Raw genomic sequence first — 23,869 nt, forward strand, 5'->3', positions numbered from 1 at the left:
ACCCTGGGATCTCCATAAGGAAGGGAAAGCTTCAATTGAACCCTGGGGTCTCCATAAGGAAGGGAAAGCTTCAAAACCCCGAACAATTATACTCCACTATTTCTAAATTGTTTCAGGTCATAGCAAATTTCCAAATTCTTTTATGGGGTAAGAATAACAATGATCTGGATAATGAACACACGCACACACACACACGCATGCACACACACACATACTGTATAACAACAAATGCTAACTGATCGAAAATTCCTCAGTGCAATATGAACTGTCCAAGCTTCATCAAGACCACAGCGAATCATGTCTTGGTGTTTACATCCAGGATGTATGAACCCTAGGGGCCTATTAGAAAACTTATTACATTGAATAAACTGGTTTCAGAAAGAACATTTTTTTATTTTTATAGAAGCTGGAAAGATATCTGAAAAATTAAATATGTCTTCCATGCAAACATGAAAGAGGCTGGAGCCAGAGCTCAGGGGGAGAGGCTCATAGAAATCCACGATCCTGCAAAAAACAAAACATGATATTGCAATGCACAGGTACTTCTTCGACATCAGCTTCCTCTCCTATAATGCTTGTGAAAATACGAGACGTTGTAGAAATCCTTATTTCCAATCTGGGGTTTCTACCTTGCCTTTGATCATTTAGTTCCTGGATAAAAGACACACAACTTTTATTATTTATAATACACCTTAATCAGCACTAGTGCTGGGCAGATATCTACTCTCTATGCTATTAAAAATCTATTTCTTAGCAATAACCCCAAGTTATTACTATATTTCTTCTGGGCTGCTCTTCAATCCAGTTGGCCATCCCTCAGGGCCACACTATCGTCATTCCCAACCCATGGTGTCTCCTTCCTCCATTCACCATTTTCCTCTCATGGTTTGGGAATCCTAAACCCCACTTATGTCTATTCTGCCCAGCTATTATTGGCTGTCAGCATCTCTATTTACCAATCAGAAATAATTTGGGGGTAAGGTCACATAGCTTCACCTGGGTTTACATGCAGTGGATTCTCTCATCTCTGGGGCAACCAGGTCTTGGGGGCCCGCACTTAGTATTACAGTACACAGCAAAAGACCAAAGCTCATCAACAAGACAATTCAATGGGCAGAATACATTTAGTAATGTATGAGAGAGCTACATAGTACTTAAACTGAGACACTGTGGATCAGCTGCCCAAAAGGCTCAGATTAAATATTGACCAGGCTTAACAGTGGTAGAGCAACATTCTTGCATATTGCTGGTGGGATCTTAAAATCACACAGCTACATTGTAACACATAGCTTAGCACCTTTCTTCACAGATACCCCAGGTATCTCACCCATTCTGCTTACAGCTACTAAAGAGGAAGGAGAACCTCTGTCCTAGACATGCCACAGGCTTGTCTAAGAATACCCACAGTATCTTTATTTGCAATAGTATTGATCCAGAAACTATCCAAAATGTCCATTTAAAAAGTATATTTGTAAGCAGCTGTACATCAGTACGATGCAAAGCCACAAAGCAATATGGAAATGAAAGCTTTGGATTTAGGCATGTGAATGAACCGAGGCTGAAAGAAGCATGGAAGTGTTTATACTCCATTTTTATTGAGTTCCACAGGTCTATGATTGCTAGGGATGAGGTCTAGAAAGCTTTTGGAAGTATTTTTTGTTGTGTTCCTTCGATATTTGCATATCCCCAACATAAGCAAATTTCATATAAACCATATTTTAAAGTACCAATTAAGAAACAATAGGATCATGTTGAAAGGCCACCGGAGATAACTTGAAGACATCTCTGTAACTTTAATTTTTCAATGCCTATTTTTAATAATGATTCTTAAGCCCTTTACCCTCCCTTGTAGCCCACCACCCATTAGAGGTAATAGAAAAAAAGATATGGGAGAAATAAACCTATTTAGAAAGGTTCTTTGGAGCAACTTCTGTTTGTGTTGTCAAGAAATGGACAGTTCAATTCACAGGTCAGTAGCAGCAGCTTGATCTACTCACAAATACTTCACAGATACACCAGCAGTTGTTTGGTAGAGTCAGGTTAGCAACAGCAGTGACATGGCCTAGCAGAGACAGCTAGGCCTCAGCCTTGGCTCAAGTCCTCAGGAGAGACCAAGAGGAATGCCAAAAATTCTGACTATGCCTCTCTCAACCAATCAAAGATCAGCAAAGACTCGAGACCAGCAAATATTGCAAAGCTAGCTCTATAAGCAAGCCTAGCTCAGCCCGTCACTGTTCGAGTCCTTCGTTATACTCCCTGTAAACATCACGTGTCCTCCAGGGGTCTTGCCCCAGCACGTGCATCCATCTCAGCTGACATCGCTCTGCTCATCAGCCCAAGTCCGCAAAAGCAACAAAAAACTACAACACATTACCAACAATTCTTTGGTGTGTCTCTTTCTACAGAGTTCTGACAGATACAGCTCAACTACACAATGTAAGGCAGACCAATACAAACATGTCATTAGGGGAAGATCCTGCATCCTGCATCCTGCGTCCTCTCACCTGCTTGCAAACATTCTCCTGAGTCTGCTTCGGTATAACACTCCTTCATGAGTCTGTGCCTTAGCTGTTCACACCTATGTCCACTTTAATGAAACATTCCTGCAAGTGTTTGTCCCAGAAAAACACCATCCAACTGACTTTCCAAAGAACCCTTAAGTTTCCACTTCACACCTCCTTCAGTTACACCTAAGACAATTTGGGTACCACAGTAACTGAGCATAGTGGTTGGATAAAACATCCTATGCTTAGATAGGATGGATTCTTGGATAGGGATGTTTAAGTTTTTAAAAGTATGTTGCTGTGCCTAAAAAGGAATGAAGGCGGTTAAAGGTACTGTATTGAAACCATAGTAAAATTGGGTCAAGCAAAGAAATGACTGACAGATCCTAAATCAAGGAACAGACTGTGAACAGTTATGGACAGAAAACAGAACGTTTACACAGACTCAACGTTTGGTCACACAAATACCCGATAAAAACAACACACAGAATTGTAAGCACATAGAAAGAAAGCAGTTAACACCTTCAAGGTGTGTGTTCAAGATTAAGGTAAATTAATATCAATGCTGCCAAAATGAAAATGTATCGTTTCATTTATAATGTAATAGCATGCCATGAGCATATGTGAAATAGAAAGCTTCCTGACTGCCAACCATGAGCAATCAGCTGCTAAAATACAGAAATATGGGGAAAATTTTAGCGTATGAAATTTGGCAGGCCTATCCTGGCACTCTTTTAAAAACGTTGAGATAAAATTCAAGGAACAAGAGATCAGCTGATACAGAGCTTGCCTAAACCCACCAAGAGGGCTTTGATCACTGCCGCGGAACAGCGTGGTGGTGCAAGTCCGTAACTCCAAAAGTCAGGGAGAAGGGAAGGAGGATCATCAAGAAGTTTAAGGTCATCGTTGGCTACACAAAGAGTTTGAGGCCAGCCTGGACTAGATAAGACCATCATGTCACAGAACAAAACAAGAGAAAGAAAGAAGGAAAAAAACAAAAACAAAAACTCTATCCATCCATCCAACATCCATCCGGGAGTCAATTAAGGTGCGACACGAAGAACCGAGCAGTCTGCAGAGCTGGCAGCCTGAGCTCCAGAGAGGGACTGACGTTGGGAGGACCTCATCCCCCCGCCCTCCGCCACAGGCGCGTGGCCGCTGGGTCCCGAGCGGCGGTTGAGCCGGAGGCTCGCGCTCTGGGGCTGCCACTGCATCCTGCATCCTCCGGCACGGCCGCTCGCGCACGCGCAGTTAGCAGTCGCTGCTGGGCGGCTGCCGGCGGGATCGGTCTGGGGAGACGCCGGCACCGAGTAGCGGCCAGTCGGACACCTGAGCTGCCGCTGCTGGTCACAAGCCCGCAGGACAGGTGTGTAGACCGCGAGACACCTTCCTGCGGCTTCTTCCCTGGGACCAGGTGAGGAATCGGATCCAGGTACCCGGCAGCATCCTATTCTGACACTAGAAGGCTCAGCTTGGTGCGGCCAGGTGAGGCTGGAGATTGAGTTCGGGTTTGAATGTGCAGCGAGTTAGACTCTTGGGTGGTCTCTGCCAGCCTCGGGAACAGAGATCAGCCCTGGGTGGAGGGAGACGCCACCGCGAGTCCCTTGGGTCCTCCCCCTGCTTCGCTGACTCTGGGGAAGGCCAGGTTGCCCTGGCCAGCCTGGCGTCCCTCGAGTCCGTTATCCCAGCGGTTGCCACGGCTGAGATTGCCACTGTGGTCCCGCTCCACCGAGCTCTACCTACGATCTCTGGAGAGTTCTTTGCACCTTTCTAGAAAACGCAAATAAAACCAACGTGGGCTCCTCATTTGCAGCCCACCTCTCTGCGAAGCCCAAAGGATCCTACCGTTCCCCCGCCCCCAACTCGGTGAAGGTGGCCAGAGAATCTGAGCCACTCCCTAGACACTTGGGTGGAGCCTAACAGAAGCCACTGGGGAGTGATCAGGAGTGTGTTGAATCCAGAAAACCTTAATGACTAGAGACTCATTATCGAAAGCCTGTTTACTATCAGTCAGATACTTTAGCTGAATTTAAGTGGCATCTGCCCCACCCAGGAGGAAGAAGCTATGCAGGGGGCTTCCGGGGTTAAAGATCAAAAGACTAGGAAGTTGGGAGCTGGAGACAGAATGTGTAAACAGAAATAAACTAATTAGGCAAAATAAAAATGTTAAAAATTAGGTGGTCAGTGGGTAAGCATCTCCGAAGAAGATTAATTTATGTTGAAACTTTTTGATGTATAAAATAGTTATCCATGGCTGCTTTTTCTTGCCCTGAAATTTTGACATCTATCTAGGTAGCATTTTTATTTGGCAATTGTAATTTTGACCACTTTCTAGTCCGTACTCTGTTGGTTTGGTCATCCAGACACACTGATCTTGTCCCCTAAGCTCCAGAGAGTTTTTTTGTCTTGTGTTTTAGTTGGTCTTGTTGGTTTGTGTCTGTAGGTGGTGGAGTGTGTTGATGGATGTGCAGCTAGCAAGTGGGTGCTGAAAGCAGGCTCAGGGCTTGTTCCAGTGTCATTAAAATTTCCTTCTTATGTAATTAGAAAACAGGATCTGTCAGCTTTGATAGAACTTTCTCTCAGTTCATAGGTGACAAGAGGCCCAGAGCCGAGGCCAGTTCAGTTGTCCTTTGAACAACAGTGTTAGTCACTTAGTGTCAGGTATCAAGAGCAGAGAGCTTCCGAGTGCTGTCATTCTATAGTTGAGCTTCTGATGCCACACGAAAGAATCACAGGGCATTTTCAAACATCACTCCAAAGGCGTGCAGATGATGTCTGCTACCTCAGCCAGCCTTAGCTCTGAACACAGGCAAAATCCTCAGTGATAAGAGCATCAATTTACAGGAGTGTGAGTAAGTTAAACAGGAAAGTACTGGGGCTGGAGAGAGGACCCAGTGGTGGAGAACACACACTGCTTTGTGCAGAGGACCCGAGTCCCAGCCCAGGACCTGTAACTCCAGCTAGAGGGCATCTGATGGGCTTTCCTGGACTCCTCTGGCACACATACATGTACATAACCACACAGGAGAGACACACACATACACACACACACCCCGAGAGAGAGAGAGAGAGAGAGAGAGAGAGAGAGAGAGGGAGAGAAAGAGAGAGAGAGAGAGAGAGAGAGAGAGAGAGAGAGATCGAGAGAGAGATCGATCTAGTAGAGAGAGGTGATGTGGCAAATACTCAGGATGAAAGTGAGTTGTGGAAGGAGCAATATATGATCAGAATTACTAAACATTTTTAAGGTAGTGTCTAATTTAAGAGTTGTTTTCAGGGGCTGGAGAGATGGCTCAGCGGTTAAGAGCACTGACTGCTCTTCCAGAGGTCCTGAGTTCAATTTCCAGCAACCACATGGTGGCTCACAACCACATGTAAAGGGATCTGATGCAGTCTTCTAGTGTGAAGGGGAATTAAAGACACAGACAAACATGTTTACAATTTTTAAAATTACATTTATTAAACCAGGTATGATTTATTAAACTAATCCCACCACTTGGGAGGCAGAGGCAGGTGGATCTCTGATTTCTAGGCCAGCCTGGTCTACATAGTGAGTTCCAGGACAGCCAGGGCTATACAGAGAAACCCTGTCTCAAAAATAAAACTTGCACTTATGTGTTTATAGGTGGGGTGGCCGAGCACTATGACACATGTGGAGGTCAGAGGACAGCTGTGGGAATCAGTTCTTTCCCTCCACCATGCGGCTCCTGGGGATTAAACTTGGGTCCTCAGGCTTAGCAGCAAGCTCTGAGCTATCTCAGTGGCCACAGTAAGCATATCTCAAGTCAGAAGAAAGAGCGAGTTCAAATTAAGGAAGGCAGTGGTTTGTGTTTGAGGGTGAATAAGTTCCCAAAGCTAAATGTGACCTCTGAACTGTGAACTAGAGGTGACCTCTGAACTGTGAACTAGAGGTGACCTCTGAACTGTGAACTAGAGGTGACCTCTGAACTGTGAACTAGAGGTGACCTCTGAACTGTGAACTAGAGGTGACCTCTGAACTGTGAACTAAAGAGTGACCTCTGAACTGTGAGTAAGGGTCAGTAATCCTCAGATAGCTTTCATAGAGAGAAGCAAAAAGTATATACAGTGAATGAAAAAATAAATAAGGAGAAAAGGTGCATACATGACTGCGCCTAGGTGTGCTGCAGGAGCTAGATTACCCTAGACAAGCAGGAGAGCAGCCAGAGAATGAGACCTCTCGGAGAGCTCAGAGTCCTCAGGTCCCTGAACCCTGAGGAGAGGGGGGAGGAGAAAGGGGGTGGGGAGAGAGAGGAACCAGGTGCAGCAGCCAAGAGACCAAAGGAAAAAAAATGGGTGGGTATCCATTTTGTCTAGATTTTATTGGGAAGAGTCTCTGGGGGAAGGGAAGCCCAGCCCCTGGGCTGGAAATTTCAGGGTAGAGAGCAAAATATGCCATTTATACTCTGTGGCAGGTAGGGACTGAGGGAGGCTGGGGAAAACATAGAGGCAAGGTCTGCTTTTATATGTTAAGTAGGCACATCAGACATTTTTCCCGGGTTTGAAAATTAATATATAGGAAGAGAAGCTAGTGTGGTGGTGTGCGCCTGTAATCCCCCCCCCCCCGTGCTAAGGAGGCAGACAGCCCCCACATCCCTGGGTATCCTCAGAAGCTGAAAGCAGAATTGCCATATGATAAAGTGGACAGGAACATAGCTCCTTTGTTAATTCTCTTGTTGCTGAGACAGAAATGCTAGATAAAGGAACTACGAGGGGAAGGGTTTATTCTGGCTTACAGTCTGAGGGAACACAGTAGATGGTGGCCAGGAAGGCCTGGCAGCTGCTCACACAGTGTTTGCAGTCAGGAAGCAGAGAAAGACGAATGCTGGTGCTAGGCTCACTGTCTCCTCTTCCTCAGTTCTGGGCCTCAGCCCACAGAGTAGTGTCATCCTCACTAAGATGAGTCTTCACACCTCAACCAGCACAATCCAGACGCCCCTGTGAACAGGCCTGCCCAGATATTTTTCTCTAGCGGATTCTAGAGTCTGTCAGGTTAACAATGTGAACTCTCCAGGAACTTTAACTGAAATTTTATTTTGAAAGAAAAAACATGATTTCAAAGTGATATTGATGTTCTTGGGTTTTTTTTACAGTTATCTATTTATGTACTGTGTGTGTGTGTGTGTGTGTGTGTGTGTGTGTGTGTGTGTGTGTGTAGTCTGTTCTCCCAGCATATGGGTTGTAGGGCTGTAACTTAGCTATTCAGTCTTGGCACGAAGCATCTTCCCTGCTGAGCCACCCCGCTGCCCTCCAGGCTCTTTGATACTGTTATTATATTATGCCGTCCACCTGTTGGGAGGGTTATTTTTTGATGGTTGTTGAAAAATGTCTTGTTCTGTACGGCTGGCCTGAGCTCCTGGCAATCTTGCCTCTCAGGCTCCTGTATGATGGGATGATAGGTATGTGCCATGTGCCCAGCTTTTAAAAGTGTTGTAACTGGTTTGGTTTTCTTTTTCCTTTTTTTCTCTTTTTGGTACTAGAGATTGAACTTAGAACATTGTGCAGGCAAGTACTCTGCAGGGAGCTCTCTCCCTCACTGAAGAGCCAGGAGTGAGAGCACATCAAGTAAAATACTGTGAAGTGTGTCTATATAAATCATGAAAGGCTTTTAAAACAAGTTTTTAGGGGTAAGCTTTGCCGTCTACAAATGTTAGTTTCTTCACCAAAAAAAAAAAAGTAGATAATTAAGAAAGCAGGCTAAATCCTTGTTACCAAGTGTAAGTGATCTCCTTTCCTGACAGTCCTGTCCTCTCCCAGAAATCACTCTCCTCGTGTGTGTGTGTGTGTGTGTGTGTGTGTGTGTGTGTGTGTTGTCTCTGTCCATAAAAATGGCAGTACCTGAGTTTAGAAAGCTCCTATTAAGGTAGATTTCTGTTTAGTGGTTTCCAAAATGTGCATTTTCAAAGTAAACACCTTTAGAAGAAATCAAGGTCATCCGGCTCAAACAGTCATCTAAAAGGGGGGGGGGGGGTTGTGTCCGTGGAAGTAGTTAAGTAAAATAATGTTTTTTGTGATCTGTTTTATAAAATGCTCTAATAATATATAATTTGTGTATCCTCAAGATAAACTGCTTAATATATGTAATTAGATTTATAGACTTAGGTAACCACTACCAGATTCCAATACTGGACACTTGATCGCCCTCAGAAGAGACGCCCACTAGCTCTCTCCCTGAGCCCTGGCTGGCCGGTCTCCCATCTGTTCTGCAGTGCTGTAGGTTTTCTGACTTCTTTAAAGTGGAATAGTACAACATTTATGATTTCTCATAACTGACTTTCCCCTAGGCATAATAGTTTTGTGTTCCTGCATTCCTGTCCTTTTCTGTTGCTGGGTGCTTTTCCAGGGTTTGAGGGCTTCAGCTTCGGTCTGGACACTCATGAGCTGATGGGCATTTGAATTGGCCCACATTTGGATGGATACAAGAAATGTATCTGTGGCTCATGTCTAAGGCTTTGTGAGGATGTTTTGGTTTATTTTAGCTATTGTTGAATGGAATCGCTGGACACGTTGAAGCATACCACATTTTTTTCTACTGCTGTTGGAATGGTACATTGCCACACCTCAGCAGTGTGGGAGGGTTCCAGTTCCTCTGGTCTCTGTGGTTTTCAGTCTTCACTGTTGATGATAACAGCAATCCTGGTGCTATTGTAGCACCATCTCTATCAGGCCCACCCTTCTTAAGTAAACCCATACCATCTATAGCTATCTATTTTCTAAGAAGTCTTAGAATTCTAAGACTCTGCTTTAAAATTTTCCCCATGTTGATGTTAGCGTTGTGGAAAGAGCAGCATACAAGAGGAGGAAGAGGGAGAGGAGGAGGATGTATTATTGTGTGACTGCTTTTGAATCGATGACATGGAACTCAGTGCCCAACATTACTCGTTTGAAAGTCTGTTGGTACCATGGGAGAAATTTTGAATAAGTATATGCTGACAAGAACATAATTACATAAGCCAAGTGCTTCTGTTAAGAGGATGGCAAGCTGCCTGTGGCCTTTGTTCCTCTCGAACACTGCAGTTCTGCATTGTTTGAAGAGATGTGCAGTCAGAAAACTAGGTGATGATCATGGAAGTTTAGGAATGATGAGTTCAAAAGAGCATGGCCCTCAGCAGACAGCTTGCTACGGCATGGGATTTGACTTTGGCAAAGCTAAAGCTACTATTTCACTAAATGTATGATTAAAAATCCCTTAGTTTTTGGTGTTTAGATGTAAGTCAATTATAGCTGTACAGTTATCAAATGTCCAATTTTAGATATACTTAAGCTACGTTATGTGAAATAATATAAGTGAAAATTTAGGGATCGTAATATCTGCACATTATTTGCATCTCATAGGCACTTGCTGACATCGTTATACCTTTGTATATTAGCTCTTTAATTGTAGAGGAAGACTTAGAAATGAAAGTTAGAAGTTGGTGTTTTATTTGTTTAAGGCTTACTTTAAATAATGTTGTTAATGGCTAAAGCATCCTAGAATAAAGGAGAAGTCATATCTTCCTTTGACTCTTACGACCTGGCATCCCCACCTGGTTTTTCACTGGCTGCTCTTCATTTCCCAGAGAGTCACTATGCATTTCCAGGGTGTTGGACTATGCTTGGGTCTCCTGTTCATCACGGTCAACGCGGATTTTATGGATGATGATGTTGAGGTGGAAGACTTCAGTGAAAATTCAGACGAGAGTAATATTAAAGATGACTCTTTCTCAGGGGTAAGACGGTTGAGAAGTGAGTTATAAGCTATTCTTTCCGTGGTCATAGACGTGACAGATCTCTCATCATACATGTTCTTCCCTCCTGACAGCCTTTGTCTTCTCAGTAGATAGTAAAACCTCCACTTTTCCAGCTGTGTTCCTTAGAGTGCCCACATACAGCAAAAATTTGTGTTTGACACCTAATCCAGTTGTGCTCAATAAGTACATGGGAAGCTTTTGCTAAGACAGACGTTCACTGGTTAAAGAGGGCCAAGTCCTTTAGCAAAGACAAAGGCCTTTGGTGTTAGTTCGGACAATACCAGCCTTCTCCAGACAAAATGGAAGGTGACATATTTGTGGTTCTTCAGGATTGGCTTTTGTTTATTTCTCTGTGAGTAGAAAATGGCTACAAGGGGGGTGGATTTGAACAGGGAAGGGTGAGGAAGTGGGCTTTAGCTGGGCTGAACCAGGGCTCCGCCTCTGTGCTGTTAAGGTTTGCATTCTGAGGACATGACTGCAGAACTTTACAGAGATTTTGGTGTATCCACCTTGACCGTTCCCTAGAGCAGTAATCTACCTTCCTAATGTTGCAGCCCTTTAATGCAGTTCCTCATGTTGTGGTGACTCCAACCAAAAACATTATTTTTGTAGTTACTTCATTACTGCAGTCTTGCTGCTGTTATGAATTGTAACATAAGTATCTGTGTTTTCCGATAGTCTTAGATGACCCCTGTGAAAGGGTCATTCCACCCCAGGCCCCAAGCCAAGGAGTCGTGACCCACAAGTTGAGAACCATGTCTCTGGTGCCTTCATATTGTGTGTGTATTCACATTTAATACCGTGATGACTAGAAATCCTCCATCTTGTCATGCCTGCCAGCCTCTGTTTAAAGGGCCCGAGAATTCAAGAGAGCGCTCAGATTCCTTTGCTTCATCTCATATGTGCTGGATATACAAATATAAATGCTATTATCCGTTTGCAGTGACTATCGTGCTTCCCCTGTTAAATCTCAGTCTCTGCACTGGTGTTTCTTTTGAAACCAGCCTTGTGATTTGCAAAGCAATGCTTAAAGTACCAACAGCTGGGCAGACACCCTACTACAGGGGTCTTTGGAAGTTCATACTTTTAGAAAAAAAATCAAGACTGTTCATCATGCATGACTTTGTTTGGTGAGGTGAGAAATGGGACAAACATTAAAAATTCATTACTGAACACCAGTGTACAAAATAACAGGTTTTATTGTGACATTGCTGAGACATGAGCTTTGTAACCAGAGGCCATGCCTCTCCAACTCTGTCGCCCTGTGCACCGTGTACTAGCTTCTGAACCAGCAGAATGACATCAGATATTTGCAAAAATAAATAACTTTAGCTTTTAAAAATTCTCTTTTCTAGACTATTAAGTATAAGACACCTCAACCTATAGGAGAAGTATATTTTACAGAAACATTTGATAGTGGAAACCTGGCTGGGTGAGTGTTCCCACACTTTATTCAGTTTGATGAGTTTTCTGAAGCTATTGGTCTATGAGAAACAGCTCTCCTGTGACCTTCTGGGATAATTTAAAGCTGTGTATTTATACAAAGAGACACAAATTGGGAATGCAGAGAAGGCACACAGTGTTTGCTTGTTTTCATAACGCAGCTCTGAGTTTCTGTGGCAGCCACAGTGATTGTATGCACCCCTGTGAGGGTTAATGCATACTGGTTACTGTGCCCCAGACCCTCTGCTAATAGTCATATGTGTACTCCCCACTTCCCACTGAGAGCCCAGCCCTGTGTGCATGCTTACTCCCAAGACACCAGCAAAGCCGACCCGATTGAACTCCCACCCCCTGGGAGTGCTCAAAGGCTAGATTAACTTACCAACTTCTTAGTACTAATTCCTTCTGAATGAAAAAAACTGATTGTGTTGGGTAACAACTTCTTGTATTTTTACAGGCATTTTTATCTATAAATTGCAAATCTTATTTTAATGGCAAATATCTTTGTTCACTTTTATTTACAGGTGGGTCTTATCAAAAGCAAAGAAGGATGATATGGATTCAGAAATTTCTATATATGATGGTAAAATACTTATTCAAATATTAGTTAACCACAACCGATGTACACAGCCTTTGAGATTATATTTTTGATACATTATATTGGCCAGAAGTTCCACTTGGCCTTTCACTTACCCCTCTACAGTGTTTCAGGCATTGCCTGCTCTAACCTGTTTTCTGACTCTTAGACCTTGGTTGGACGTGGCTCCAGCAAGCTGACTTGCACTGAGGTGCTCTGGACCTTTTGGCTCAAGCCTGGGCACTCCTAGGTTGAGCACAGAGGTGTATTTATGAGCACTGTAAGATTGTGGTCACCAGGCAGCCACAACTTCAGGCCATGTCCATTGTCCACAGGATCCCTGGTGCTGCCATCTTCGGATTTGGCTGTGGAAGTGTCTTTCAGGGTCATATTTCCTTCCCTAGAAGGACCATCTCAGAAAATGACAAAAGAGTGTCTCCCTTCTGATCCACAAGCAGACTCCCCAACCATCATGTCCAAAAGGAAGGTCTCCCTCTGCTCCAGCTGAGGAGGGGAGTTCCGCTGTCTAGGAGGTCCTCACTCCCTGAAGCACGTGACCAAGGCAGTTAGACCAAAGCATATGGTCAGCTTCATGGCCAATTTCTTGTTCACAGCTTCCATAATTGTGTAAGACAAAGACCATGCCGCCTGCCTGCCTCTGTAGAAGACGTTTTTGTCCCCGCAAATCCCTAATGCTTCTACATGTGCGTCCACTTCAAGTGAACCCCTGGACAGACCAGTCTAAAGGCATTTAGAGAATTCTTCCCCTCAGAGAAACAATGAGTCCAAGGAGCATGCTGCCCAAAATGAATCCAAATAAATACAGTATTACTATCAACCAGAATGTCTGACTTGAAGCATCTGTGTTTAAGCTCTTCACAGTCTTTAAGAGAAGCCAAGTAAAATGCTCATTCTGGGAAAAATATAATACAAGATGGCAGAGGGTGCTTTGTGGAAACCAGCAAACATTTATTTTTTTAATTGTATTCATGTATTTATTATTATACAAGATTACATAAGAAAAATTTCACACAAGTATATAATGTACTTTGAACAGATTTCTCATCTACCCAAATCGTTTAAATTTATGACAGTTCTTACACACATATGCACATGTGTGTGTGTGCACACAATTACTCCCACTCTCTCCTTCCCCCGCCCCCGCAAATCCTAGAAAACACAAAAAACACAAACTGCTTTAAATGTCCCAAAAGTAGAGAATAGACATGGACCAAAAATTCACAAGAACCAAAACATACAAACTAGAAAGAAACATGATTCTCTCTTTCTGTCCTTTTGCTCACCTACTATATATTCTTTTCCATCTTAATAATAGACTTTGTAGCTACAACTTTCTTTTTAGAAATACCTAATGTGTCAGTCTTTTTCAGCATATTTTTCTCACATAAATATTAATTAAATGCATGTTTATCATCAAACAAAAATTTTCTGAATACATAAACATTAAATCATTTCCTATATTAGTAAGCTCTTTTTGTATTTATTTTTTTATTGGATATTTTTATTTATTTACAATACAGATGTCATCCCCTTTCCCCATTTCCCCTCCCTAGAACTCCCTAGCCACCACTTCTCCTTTTTGTTTTTATACCATTTTAATTACATGCATGCATTAAGGTCAGTTCTAGGTTGAGGGACAAGCAATACAATAGATAGAAATAGTCAAGGAACAAGCAAGACAATAAACAAAAATAGTCAAAGAAAAAGCAAGGCATTAAACCAAATTACATGAACACTCCCATGATCACTGTTTCTAAGGGCTTATCAGGATGACCAAAGTATCTGAGCCTACTTCCATGTCCTAACCCAAGGTCATTTTCATGTCTGAAGCCTATTTCTTTGTTCTAGCCTAAAATTTAGATTCCTACCTAAAACTACTTCTTTGTTCTAGCCTAATGTCAGATTTCTGCCTGAAGCCTACTTCCTTGTCCTTGGCCAATGTCACATTCCTGCCAAGCAGCCCATTTCCTTGACCTTGGCCCATGTCAGATTCTTGCCAAGCAGCCCCAAAGACTCTCCGCCTCACCCTCTTTTTTATTTCATTAAAAAGACTGAGCCTGTCTTAGGTCATTCTGACAAGAATGCCTTCCTTAGCTGTCATGGAATGTGCATTATCAAAAGCAATGCACATATGTCTTAGGTTGGTAAGGCTCTGTGCAGAATCTTAGCCCTCCTTGGCTTGCCAGCCTGTTAATATCTCTGTCTGGGGGTCCATTTTCAGGTTCAAGCCATGTACTTGGCTGCCAACATGTTGATGTTGTTGAAGAAAATTTTAAACACAATGAGCAGGAATAAAAGTATTCCCAGGACAAAAAAGGGCTAGTATGATCAAGCTACATATGCCATTTTTTAAGCTTGACCAAAATAGAAATACTGACCTCAGGCCATGGGTAATTTTATCAGCACTATCTGCCACATCAACGCTCAGCAGAGCAGCATTCTTGAAATTCATAAGCTTCCTATGTATCATTAAAACATCCTGAGAGGTGTTAGAATTATGCCAAATACACTGCACATGTCATTAAACTTCGTAATTATAATGACTACCACTGTAAATTGTAGAACTAACATGAATCTGATGGTATTTGACATTACACTCAAGATGGCTCCTTACCCTTAAATTCTGAACCTCCTTCCAGTAATTTGAATAGGATAAAGAGCATCAACATTTATTTTTAAGATAGGTCTTGCTGTGTAGCCTAGGCTGCCTTCAAACATTCAATCCTCCTGCCTCAGCTATGAGTAATAGTATGATTACAGGCATGTGAAACAATGTGTTGCTTCCTCCTAAAAATCTTTCTAAAGAGTACTTTTAAAATCCCAATAATTATTCAAAATGACAAAAATTCAAGCTGCTTTCATTGTAGGACTTGAGGTAGATGGGCTGCTTTTTTTGGTGGGGGAGCAGTCTAGTGATTTAAACATGCCCATAAAAATAGTTGTAAGTTGAAACATTATAGCAAAATAAGCACTGAATTGAGTTTGGTTAGAACAGACAAACATACATAATTTTCAAAACTGTAACATTTTATATAAATTAAACTAAGTTTGATTTTATCTTTCTTTTTCTATTCTAAAAAGAGGTGATGTCCAACACAGACCTCTGGGGCTACAGTTAGCCCACCTGGCTTACAGCCTGTGTAGCCCCATGGTCTGACAGCAGGGACATTCAGATCTGAACACTCAGCTTTGGGGATTTGCTGGCTTAGGTCCTCTCTGGGCCATTGCTGCTTTTCTGGCCTGGAGCTCTCCCAGCCAGGAGCCTTAAACTGGAAAGGGTTTGTGTGATGAGTTTTCAAATGCTGCTGATGTACTTGCAGGAAGTGCCGTCAGAACACATGAGAAGGGCGTGTGGCACAGACTGCACTCTCTGGGTTAATGCCATGCTTTGTTCATTTCATACACACCTTTAAATGTCTCCTTTTCTTTGGATTTTTACATTTTATCCATTTTATTTTAAGTATCTGGACAAGGCAAATTTTGCTCTTGATCAAGAGGGTGCACTCAGCAGGGTGACACCCAGGAACGCAGAGTCAGCATTCAGAGCTCATGAGAGGAGCCACATTGTTATCACCATTGTTTTATTGAAAGTAGGTCAAGAAAACCTAATCTTAGAATCCATCTTAGACGTGTATCTGACATGTTATTTATTACTCTTTTGAGTTTTTTAAAGATTTATTTATTAATTTTATGTATATGAGTACACCGTCGTTGTCTTCAGACACACCAGAAGAGGACATCCGATCCCATTACAGATGGTTGTGAGCCACCACGTGGATGCTGGGAATTGAACTCAGGACCTCTGGAAGAGCAGCCAGTGCTCTTAACTGCTGAGCCATCTCTCCAGTCCCGTCTTCTGAGTTTTCACTAAGGAAATGAAGCCAGTTTCTGACAAATGATAAGAAAAAGAAAAGAGGGCGATGGAGAAGAGAGGATTGAAAAAGAAAGGAAGAGAAAAGACGGGAAGGAAGGAGAGGGGAAAATACAGATTTAAGGAATTATTTTCTGATACACTTTATGGTTTTATTTTCTCCATAGTCAGTTTTCACGGGAAAGGATGAGTGCTGACAACAATGAGAGGTGAAGTTGTGTGTCTTCTGATGCAGCTCATTTCCTTTGCTTTCTCCTTCAGGAAGATGGGAAATCGAAGAGCTAAAGGAAAACCAGGTGCCTGGTGACAGAGGGCTGGTTCTGAAGTCTAAAGCCAAGCACCACGCAATATCTGCTGTCCTCGCAAAACCCTTTATTTTTGCCGACAAACCTTTGATAGTTCAGTAAGTTTTAAGACTTTTTCACTTGTATTAGTCTGCTATAACTTGGCATCTGAATGTATGTTAGGTTTTGGTGCTGTGCACAGACACACACACACACACACACACACACACACAAATCTCCCCTTTCCTTTCCAGGTCCATAGACAAACATGTGTATACATAACCACACCCTGGGCTTCGGGGTGGGGGAATAGGTTAGGAATAACCTGTCACATCTCATATCCTATTGGCACAATCCTGGCTCCATAAAGGATGGCAATTAAGTCAACACTCTTGTCTTAGCTTTTCTAGTTAAGATAGACACCTCAGGATATTCAGAACAGAGTTTGAAGGCAGCAAATTGGTTTCAGCAGGGAAATGTGTGTGCAGGCCAGTGTCCTTCGAGCATGGAGCTCTTTTTAAAGCCCCATGATGTCTGAAATCTCTTCCCCATGCACTGACATCAGCCCTGGGGTCTGCATGTACACTGCCCCAAGGTCACATAGAAACTCCCAACCTGCTCTCACCCACAGAGCTTGAAGCCAAAGTGATGGAGGCTCTGAAAACCCCTCCCTGTTCACTGGCAGAGGGAAGGAAGTAAGCTAGCGTTAATCACAGGCTGCCTTGGGTCAGAAACTGTCCCGGGTCAATATGTCCTCCAGAGGAGCGGTAGTCCCCACAGGCCTGCAGACTCTGTGGCTCTCTGCCGGTACCGTGAGCAGTGCTCCTTCCTGGGTTAGCTGCCCCGTCTGTATGAGTCCGTTTCAGTAGCTATCCAATCCCATGTAGACAAGGAGGGTTTGCCATTATATAAACTAATTAAAGTAACATTAGCTACATTGGTATTATTTACTATTAAGATTTGGTCTGATTTTTTGTTTTCCTTGATAATTTTCTTCTTTTTCCTCCCCCCTCCATGGTGTGTGTGCAGTTGTGTGTGTGCAGTTGTGTGTGTGCGTGTGTATATGTGTGTGTGTGTGTGTATATAGAGGTCTGAGTTGCACTGGGAAGCATCCTTCATCCACACTTCACAGACAGTCTCTCTGTCTGCAGCATGGTTAGTCTCTGTAGCCAGCCTGCTCTCTGACTACCCCTGCCTCTGCCTGCTGAGGCTGGAGCTACAGGCGGGCCACCATGCTCACCTGACATTGTACATGGGTTCTGGGGATCTGAACTCTGGTCCTGATGCTTGGGTGTCAAGCAATTTCACTACTGAGCCATCCCCACAGCCCTCCCTGGAGAACTGGAAAGTAGCCTTTCTAGTCTCCTAGAAGTTAGGTGTACACAACACCACCCTGTGAATGCACCGTTCATTTGAAAGGGGCTGTGAAGGAAGCCAAGACAAAATTCAATAATGTTTTCAGTAAGAGTCACAAAAGAAAAAAATGTTTTCAGTAATGTTTTCAATATGAGTCACAAAAGAAAAAGTCTTTCCAGATAAGAAGCAAACAAGAAAATACACCTAATAATTTTTCAAACAACTGTGAAATTATTATTTTGAAAAAATAGAGGGTCAAGAACTGAACCAAATGGGCTAAATGGTCAAATTTTAGACAAATGGGCTAAAATGCTATGTTAAATGCTGTGAGTGGCACTTGGTTTTTGCTGACATTTTTGGTGCCATTTTTCCATGGCCATGTCAGTGCGTGTTTGAGCACGCCTGACCTGAAGTCTGAAATGCTTTGAAGTTGGAACATTCTTCTAAGTTCTGTGACCACTTCTTCAAATAGCAACAGTTACTGTGCTACTTTTTCTGTATAATATCTGTTTAAAACCTTAATTTTACACATGCACTACCTATTTGGTGTTTGATCATTTAATATATGTGTTGCAGTCAGTGTGGGATGCAACCTGACATTTCTGTCTCTTTAAACACTTGTTACATCTTTGTGTTGAGACCCTGTCTGTCTTCTGGTCCTTTCTAGGACATAAGTTATTGTAGTCACCTACTGATGCAGAGGCCGGAGAACTTCCTCCTTTCTGAGTGTATTTTGGTCCTTGGTCTTTCTCTTCCCTCCTTCCTTCCAAACCACCAATAAATAACTCCTTTTCACTTCTCTTAAATCCATATTTTCCTTCAAAAAAGGAATGAGAGCAGGTGGTGTATGTCTGGGTGGTTTTGCTGGAATTATTTTACTTAATGTGATGCTCCAGGGTACCAGCCATGTTGCTGTGAGTAAGTTTACTTAATGCCTTTAGATGACGCAGCAGTCTTCCTTTGGACCTCCTCTTCCTTAGCCACATGTCAGTTAACTATACATCAAGCCATTGAGAATGGTGCTGAGTGATCGTCAGAAGGGCCAGCATCTCATGAGCTGATGCACTCACTCCCTGTGACTACGTCCCCAGTCCTGGGAGATCTGACAGTGGCTCATAGTACACTTCTGGTGCCATTTCTCATAGTGGCTGCATTAATCTGTAGTCCCACCATCAATATATAAGAATTACCTTTTTGCCGGGCGGTGGTGGCGCACGCCTTTAATCCCAGCACTTGAGAGGCAGAGGCAGGCAGATTTCTGAGTTCGAGGCCAGCCTGATCTACAGAGTGAGTTCCAGGACAGCCAGGGCTACACAGAGAAACCCTGTCTCGAAAAAACCAAAAAAAAAAAAAAAAGAAAAAAGAAAAAAAGAATTACCTTTTTGACATCATAAGCAGTATTTTGTTTATTTTTGGGTGGGTTTTTTTTATTTTTGTTATCTGTTTTTCATTAAAGCTATTCCAACTGGGTAAGGTTTTGGTTTGTGTTTTCCTGATTCATGGTAGAATATTTTTTTAAATATACATCTTTACTCATGTGTATCTTCTTTTGAGAAATGTCTGTGTAGGTCTATTGCTTTTTTCTCCTTTTTCTTTCTTTCTTTCTTTCTTTCTTTCTTTCTTTCTTTCTTTCTTTCTTTTTTGTTTGCTTGAGATGGAGTTTCTCCGTGTAGTCTTGGCTGTCCTGGAACTCACTCTGTAGGCCAGGCTGGCCTCAAACTCAGAGATTGGCCTGCCTCTGCCTCCTGAAGCATGCATATTTTTTATTAATTTATTTATTTACTGATCACTGCTTCAGTTCCCTCTCTCCTCTCAATCCCTCCCACTCACCTTCCCTCCCCCCATTACCCTCTTCCCTTTCTCCTCAGAAAAGGAGAGGTCTCCCATGGTTATCAACCCGCCTTGGCTTCTCAAGTTGCAGTAAGAGACTAGGCACATCTTCTATTGAGGCTTAGACAAGGCAGCCCAGTTAGGGAAAAGGGATCTAAGGGCAGGCAGCAGAGTCAGAGGCAGCCCCTGCTCCTGCTGTTAGGGGTCCACTTGAAGACCCAGCTGCAGCACTGTTACATGTGTTCAGAGGGCCTAGGTCTGTCCCTGTGGTGTGCACATATTTTTAATAGGATTTTTGAAAGTTTTTTCTATTTGCTCTTGAGTGTTCCATATAGTCTAAGTATTAGCCAATGATTTCTAACTTGTGAGACTCATTGCGTAAACTGGCATGTGGTCTCTCGTGGAGAAAGCCCAGGGTCCTGATGGGTAGAAGTCTATCTGCAGCTGCTCGAGAACACTCTGGAGCCACCTGTTGGTCTGGAATAGTTTAAATTCAGCGATTCTCTGCTTGACTGGTCTGTTCTCTGCCTGGTGCAAGAGGAATCACTCTCTTCCATTTGAGTGACAAACCTCCTACTTCCCGTCCCGTCTCTGTGACTCTTCCCAGTGCAGTGTGCTTCCTGTGTGCAGCTGGGTAACCCAGCGCTTACACTGCTTCTGACCACACTGATGCTTGTCTGTCAGGATTTTGTGCAGCAGACAGTGAATGCTGGGGTGCTGGCTGGGCGGGCTGCACTGGTTTTAGTTCTTTCTCCATGGACATAATGGTGTGTTGTCATGTAGCATCTTCAGCTATAAAACTGACGGCTGCAGGAGTCTCAGTGATACGGGTGTGCGGGGGGGGGGGGAGGTTGTGGGACTACTCTGTCAGCTAGAAATGCAGCTCTTTCAGGTGGAGCATGTTTGGCAATTTCCCCAGGTTTGCTTTGGGGTTTTTTTGGGAGGGGCGGTGCTCCAATGGATTCAGGGTAGCATGATGTAGCATTCCCACCAGTCCGGGTAGGGAACTTATGGTTTCTGGGGGCTTAGCATGGATCATGTTTGAGTAGCTGAAAGTTATACAGAGTCTCTAGAATAGAAGGGTTCTCAACCTTCCTATTGATGCAAAATCTCCATTTGCAGCTCTGCCGTAGCCCTAGTATGCATCACACTCTCCCTCAAAACTCCTTTAATCCAGTTCCTCATGTTGTGGTGACTGCCCCCAACCATAAAATTATTTTCATTGCTACCTCATAACTGTAATTTAGCTTGGAATATGAATTGTAATGTAAATATCTGGTATGTGACCCCTGTGAAAAAGTATTTCAAACCTCAAAGGCGTCAGACGACGCACAGGTTGAGAAATGCTGCTTTCGATGCCGTGGTGGAACGTTCCTGCCTATGGGGCAGGATGCTCATCCAGCCGTGTACCAGCCTCTGAAGGACCTTGTTAGACGGAGGTGCTGCTCAAGGTGGATGCCCAGATGCTTCCAGGAACTGAGGATCGATTTGACTTGGCTCCTTGTTTGCAGTCTTGGTGGGCCAGTCTGTGTAGGGCAGGCCTCTGGGTGCTTTCCAGGATAAGGGTAAATGAGAGACGGCTTGCCTGCCTTGCCTTGCGGGGCCACATCTGGGCAGGTTCTCATCGGGAGCCTGGATGGGGTCAGACGCCGTATGAGCTGGTGTCAGACGCCGCCGTATGAGCTGGGCAGTGTTTTAGGGTAATTCGGTAGTGTGGGTTTCCTAAGCTGAGCTGTGTTTCGAAGGCTGAGTGAGTTTCTTCTGTAACAACTAAGTCATCGACCACGGCATTATTAGTTGGCATTGTCAGAAGCCTCCTACTGGCCCATTCTCCACTTTGTGAGCCCCTTTGGGTTCTAACTTGGTCTTGGCTGGAGAGATGGGAGCTAGATGCTGTGTGCCTGACCCGTCTTTATGAGGTGGTCCCAGATCTCCTTTGTGCATTTCTGTTGTATCCTTCACACTCTCCCTCAAAACTCCATAGCAATTGTGAGGTTGGGGTTGCATGTAATAAAAAAAAACAAAAAACAAAAAACACCATGCTTCCGCCTTCTTGGGAGCTCTGCCGGAGCTCCTCCCAGCGAGGCTCTGAGATCAGCAGCCTCGGGTCTTATCTTCACCGACAGCCAGTTGGCCGTTTTTCCCAGGAGCTGCTATGGCTTCCCCCAGCCCCTCACAGCTAGCTTCATCAAGGCCCCAACAACTGCCCTGGCTGCCCTCTTTCTCCTCCTGTCCACCTTAGCCCCACCATGGAAAACACTGACAGTTTTATTATTTTAAAACTAGCCAGATAACGTAATGGCTAGCTCCCACCAACTTCCTTGACCCCCTCCCTCGGCGGAGGCTACAACCGCAGGTGCCCCAAGACCTATATGACTGAAGCTTCCTCCTCGGTCCAAAGCCTGGTCCAGGTTCCTCTGTCTCTGAGTCTCCTCCCCCTGGGACCCAGAAGTCCCACCCTTTTCCCTTCGCCTAGCAATTTGCTTCCGCCTCCCTTATTGACACAATCGAGAACCAATTAGGGAATCAACGCCTCCCTCTACAGTTTGGGGTTTGGTTTGGGGTTTGATTGTTTGTTTGTTTGTTTGTTTGTTTGTTTGTTGGCACAGGCATGGTGTCGTTGGGTCTCTTTCAGTTTCTCAAAGCACCTAAACCAGCTATTGCTCTGAAACTTGAAATAGTTTGATTGACCTCGTGATTCTCAAAGTGTTTTGGATTTTGGAGGTTTCAGATTTCAGATTGGGGTACACAGCAGGTATCCCTAGAACATGGATCCATCCCCAAAGGCGTATCCTGCCTGTGTTTGCTATGTGATCACACAGGCTTTGAAAATTAGAGACGGTCTAGCCTGAGAAGAAAGCACATGAGCCCATTCCAGGTTCGAAGATCTGCACATAAAACCATTTGTAGCTTTGATGTTACTTCTCCCAAGCTTGCTTGACCGTGTCCGTTCGTTTTCTTCTGTTAACCGTTTCATAGAATGGTTTGGTAAACAACATTTTCGTTTCTGAGAAATCAGGATTCACACAGGGCTTTGTGTGCTCTCGGTTTCTTGTGGCTCAATGGTTAGTGGCAGCCTCCTTATGTGGTGAGAGACATTTTGTTGTCGCCCCCCCCCCCCCGTCCACTGTGTATGGTTTATACTAGCAGGTTAATGCTCGTGAGTTTGTGGGTTTGTTCCTAATGGTGCTGGTGGTTGAAACCAGAGCTTGCTGCATGCTGGGCAAATGCTCTGCCTCAGATCCCGAGCTATTTGCAGTTTTTATTTTAAAACAAGGTCTCACCAAGTTGCTGGGCTCTATGTAACTTCAGGATCCGCCTGTCTCCGGTTCTGAAGTATCTCAGATCACCGCCTTTGCAGACAGGCCTTGCAGGGTCAATGTTCAGAAACAGAAAGTTTGCAGGCTAAGAAATGAACAGAGTGACTCTGCTTCAGCCTGGCAGGACAGCAAAGCCGCTGTCTGTCTTTAGAGTTGTGTGTGATGTTCTTCCTTCTAGCATGTACACTTCCTGGAGGACTCTTTGCCCCTAAGTCACCTGGAATACAGCAATATCTTTCCGTATTTAAATTTCCTGAAAATGACCACCTTTAAACTACCCCAGGCGTCATTTCTCCTGTTTTGTTTTTCAAAGATATGAGCTCCATGAAGAAACTGTCAAGCTGTGTTTTAAGTAAAACTTAACACTAAGGGAAACAAATGGTTTTTTTAAACAACTGTTTTTGCTAAGTCCCATAACAGAACGTGACATTTTTCAACCTTTATTCCTGTATCATTGAAATCACCTTTAGTTTTTTAAGTGGGTGAGGGCCAAGCCCCACACCATAGGTGTGCAAATAGAACCCAGCTCACACAGGACGTCATTGGGGCACGCAGATGGATCAAGAAGCTGGTTAGGTCTTTGCTATTTGAGAGGATGTGCATAGAGCGCCCTCATGTGGGCAACTTGGGAAATACAGCACTCGTGGGCAACTTGGGAAATACAGCACCCGTGGGATCTTCCACAGGCTTGCAAGTTATATTCTTAAATATGTCTCCCTCCCTCATTCTCTCACTTGCGCGCTCTCTCTCTCTCTCTCTCTCTCTCTCTCTCTCTCTCTCTCTCTCTCTCTCTCTCTCTCTCTCTCTCTCTCTCTCTGGTACAAGTGTGTATATCAATTAGGTTCAAGCTGGAGGATTATATATGCTATTATTTTTCATCTTGTCCCTGAAGTTGCTTGGGAAATGTTTATAACTATA

General features: G+C 43.8%; 1 protein-coding gene across 2 annotated transcripts in view; it reads left to right on the forward strand.

Annotated features, from left to right (window-relative positions):
• The first annotated feature begins 3,814 nt into the window (after positions 1-3,814).
• The window catches only part of Clgn (calmegin), a 34,150-nt gene continuing 14,095 nt past the window's right edge, over positions 3,815-23,869 (forward strand). Inside the window, exons 1-5 of one of the 2 annotated variants that reach the window (XM_028786287.1) lie at positions 3,815-3,918; positions 10,079-10,228; positions 11,605-11,681; positions 12,217-12,275; positions 16,423-16,564. In XM_028786287.1, the coding sequence (XP_028642120.1) occupies positions 10,088-10,228; positions 11,605-11,681; positions 12,217-12,275; positions 16,423-16,564 (419 nt within the window). In that variant the 5' untranslated portion in view covers positions 3,815-3,918; positions 10,079-10,087. Of the gene's footprint in view, positions 3,919-10,078; positions 10,229-11,604; positions 11,682-12,216; positions 12,276-16,422; positions 16,565-23,869 lie in introns of those variants that run through there. The other variant, XM_028786286.1, reaches the window with a different exon arrangement.

The sequence above is a fragment of the Grammomys surdaster genome, unplaced genomic scaffold (genome assembly GCF_004785775.1).
Source record: "Grammomys surdaster isolate TR1022 unplaced genomic scaffold, NIH_TR_1.0 125463, whole genome shotgun sequence".
Classification (NCBI taxonomy): domain Eukaryota; kingdom Metazoa; phylum Chordata; class Mammalia; order Rodentia; family Muridae; genus Grammomys; species Grammomys surdaster.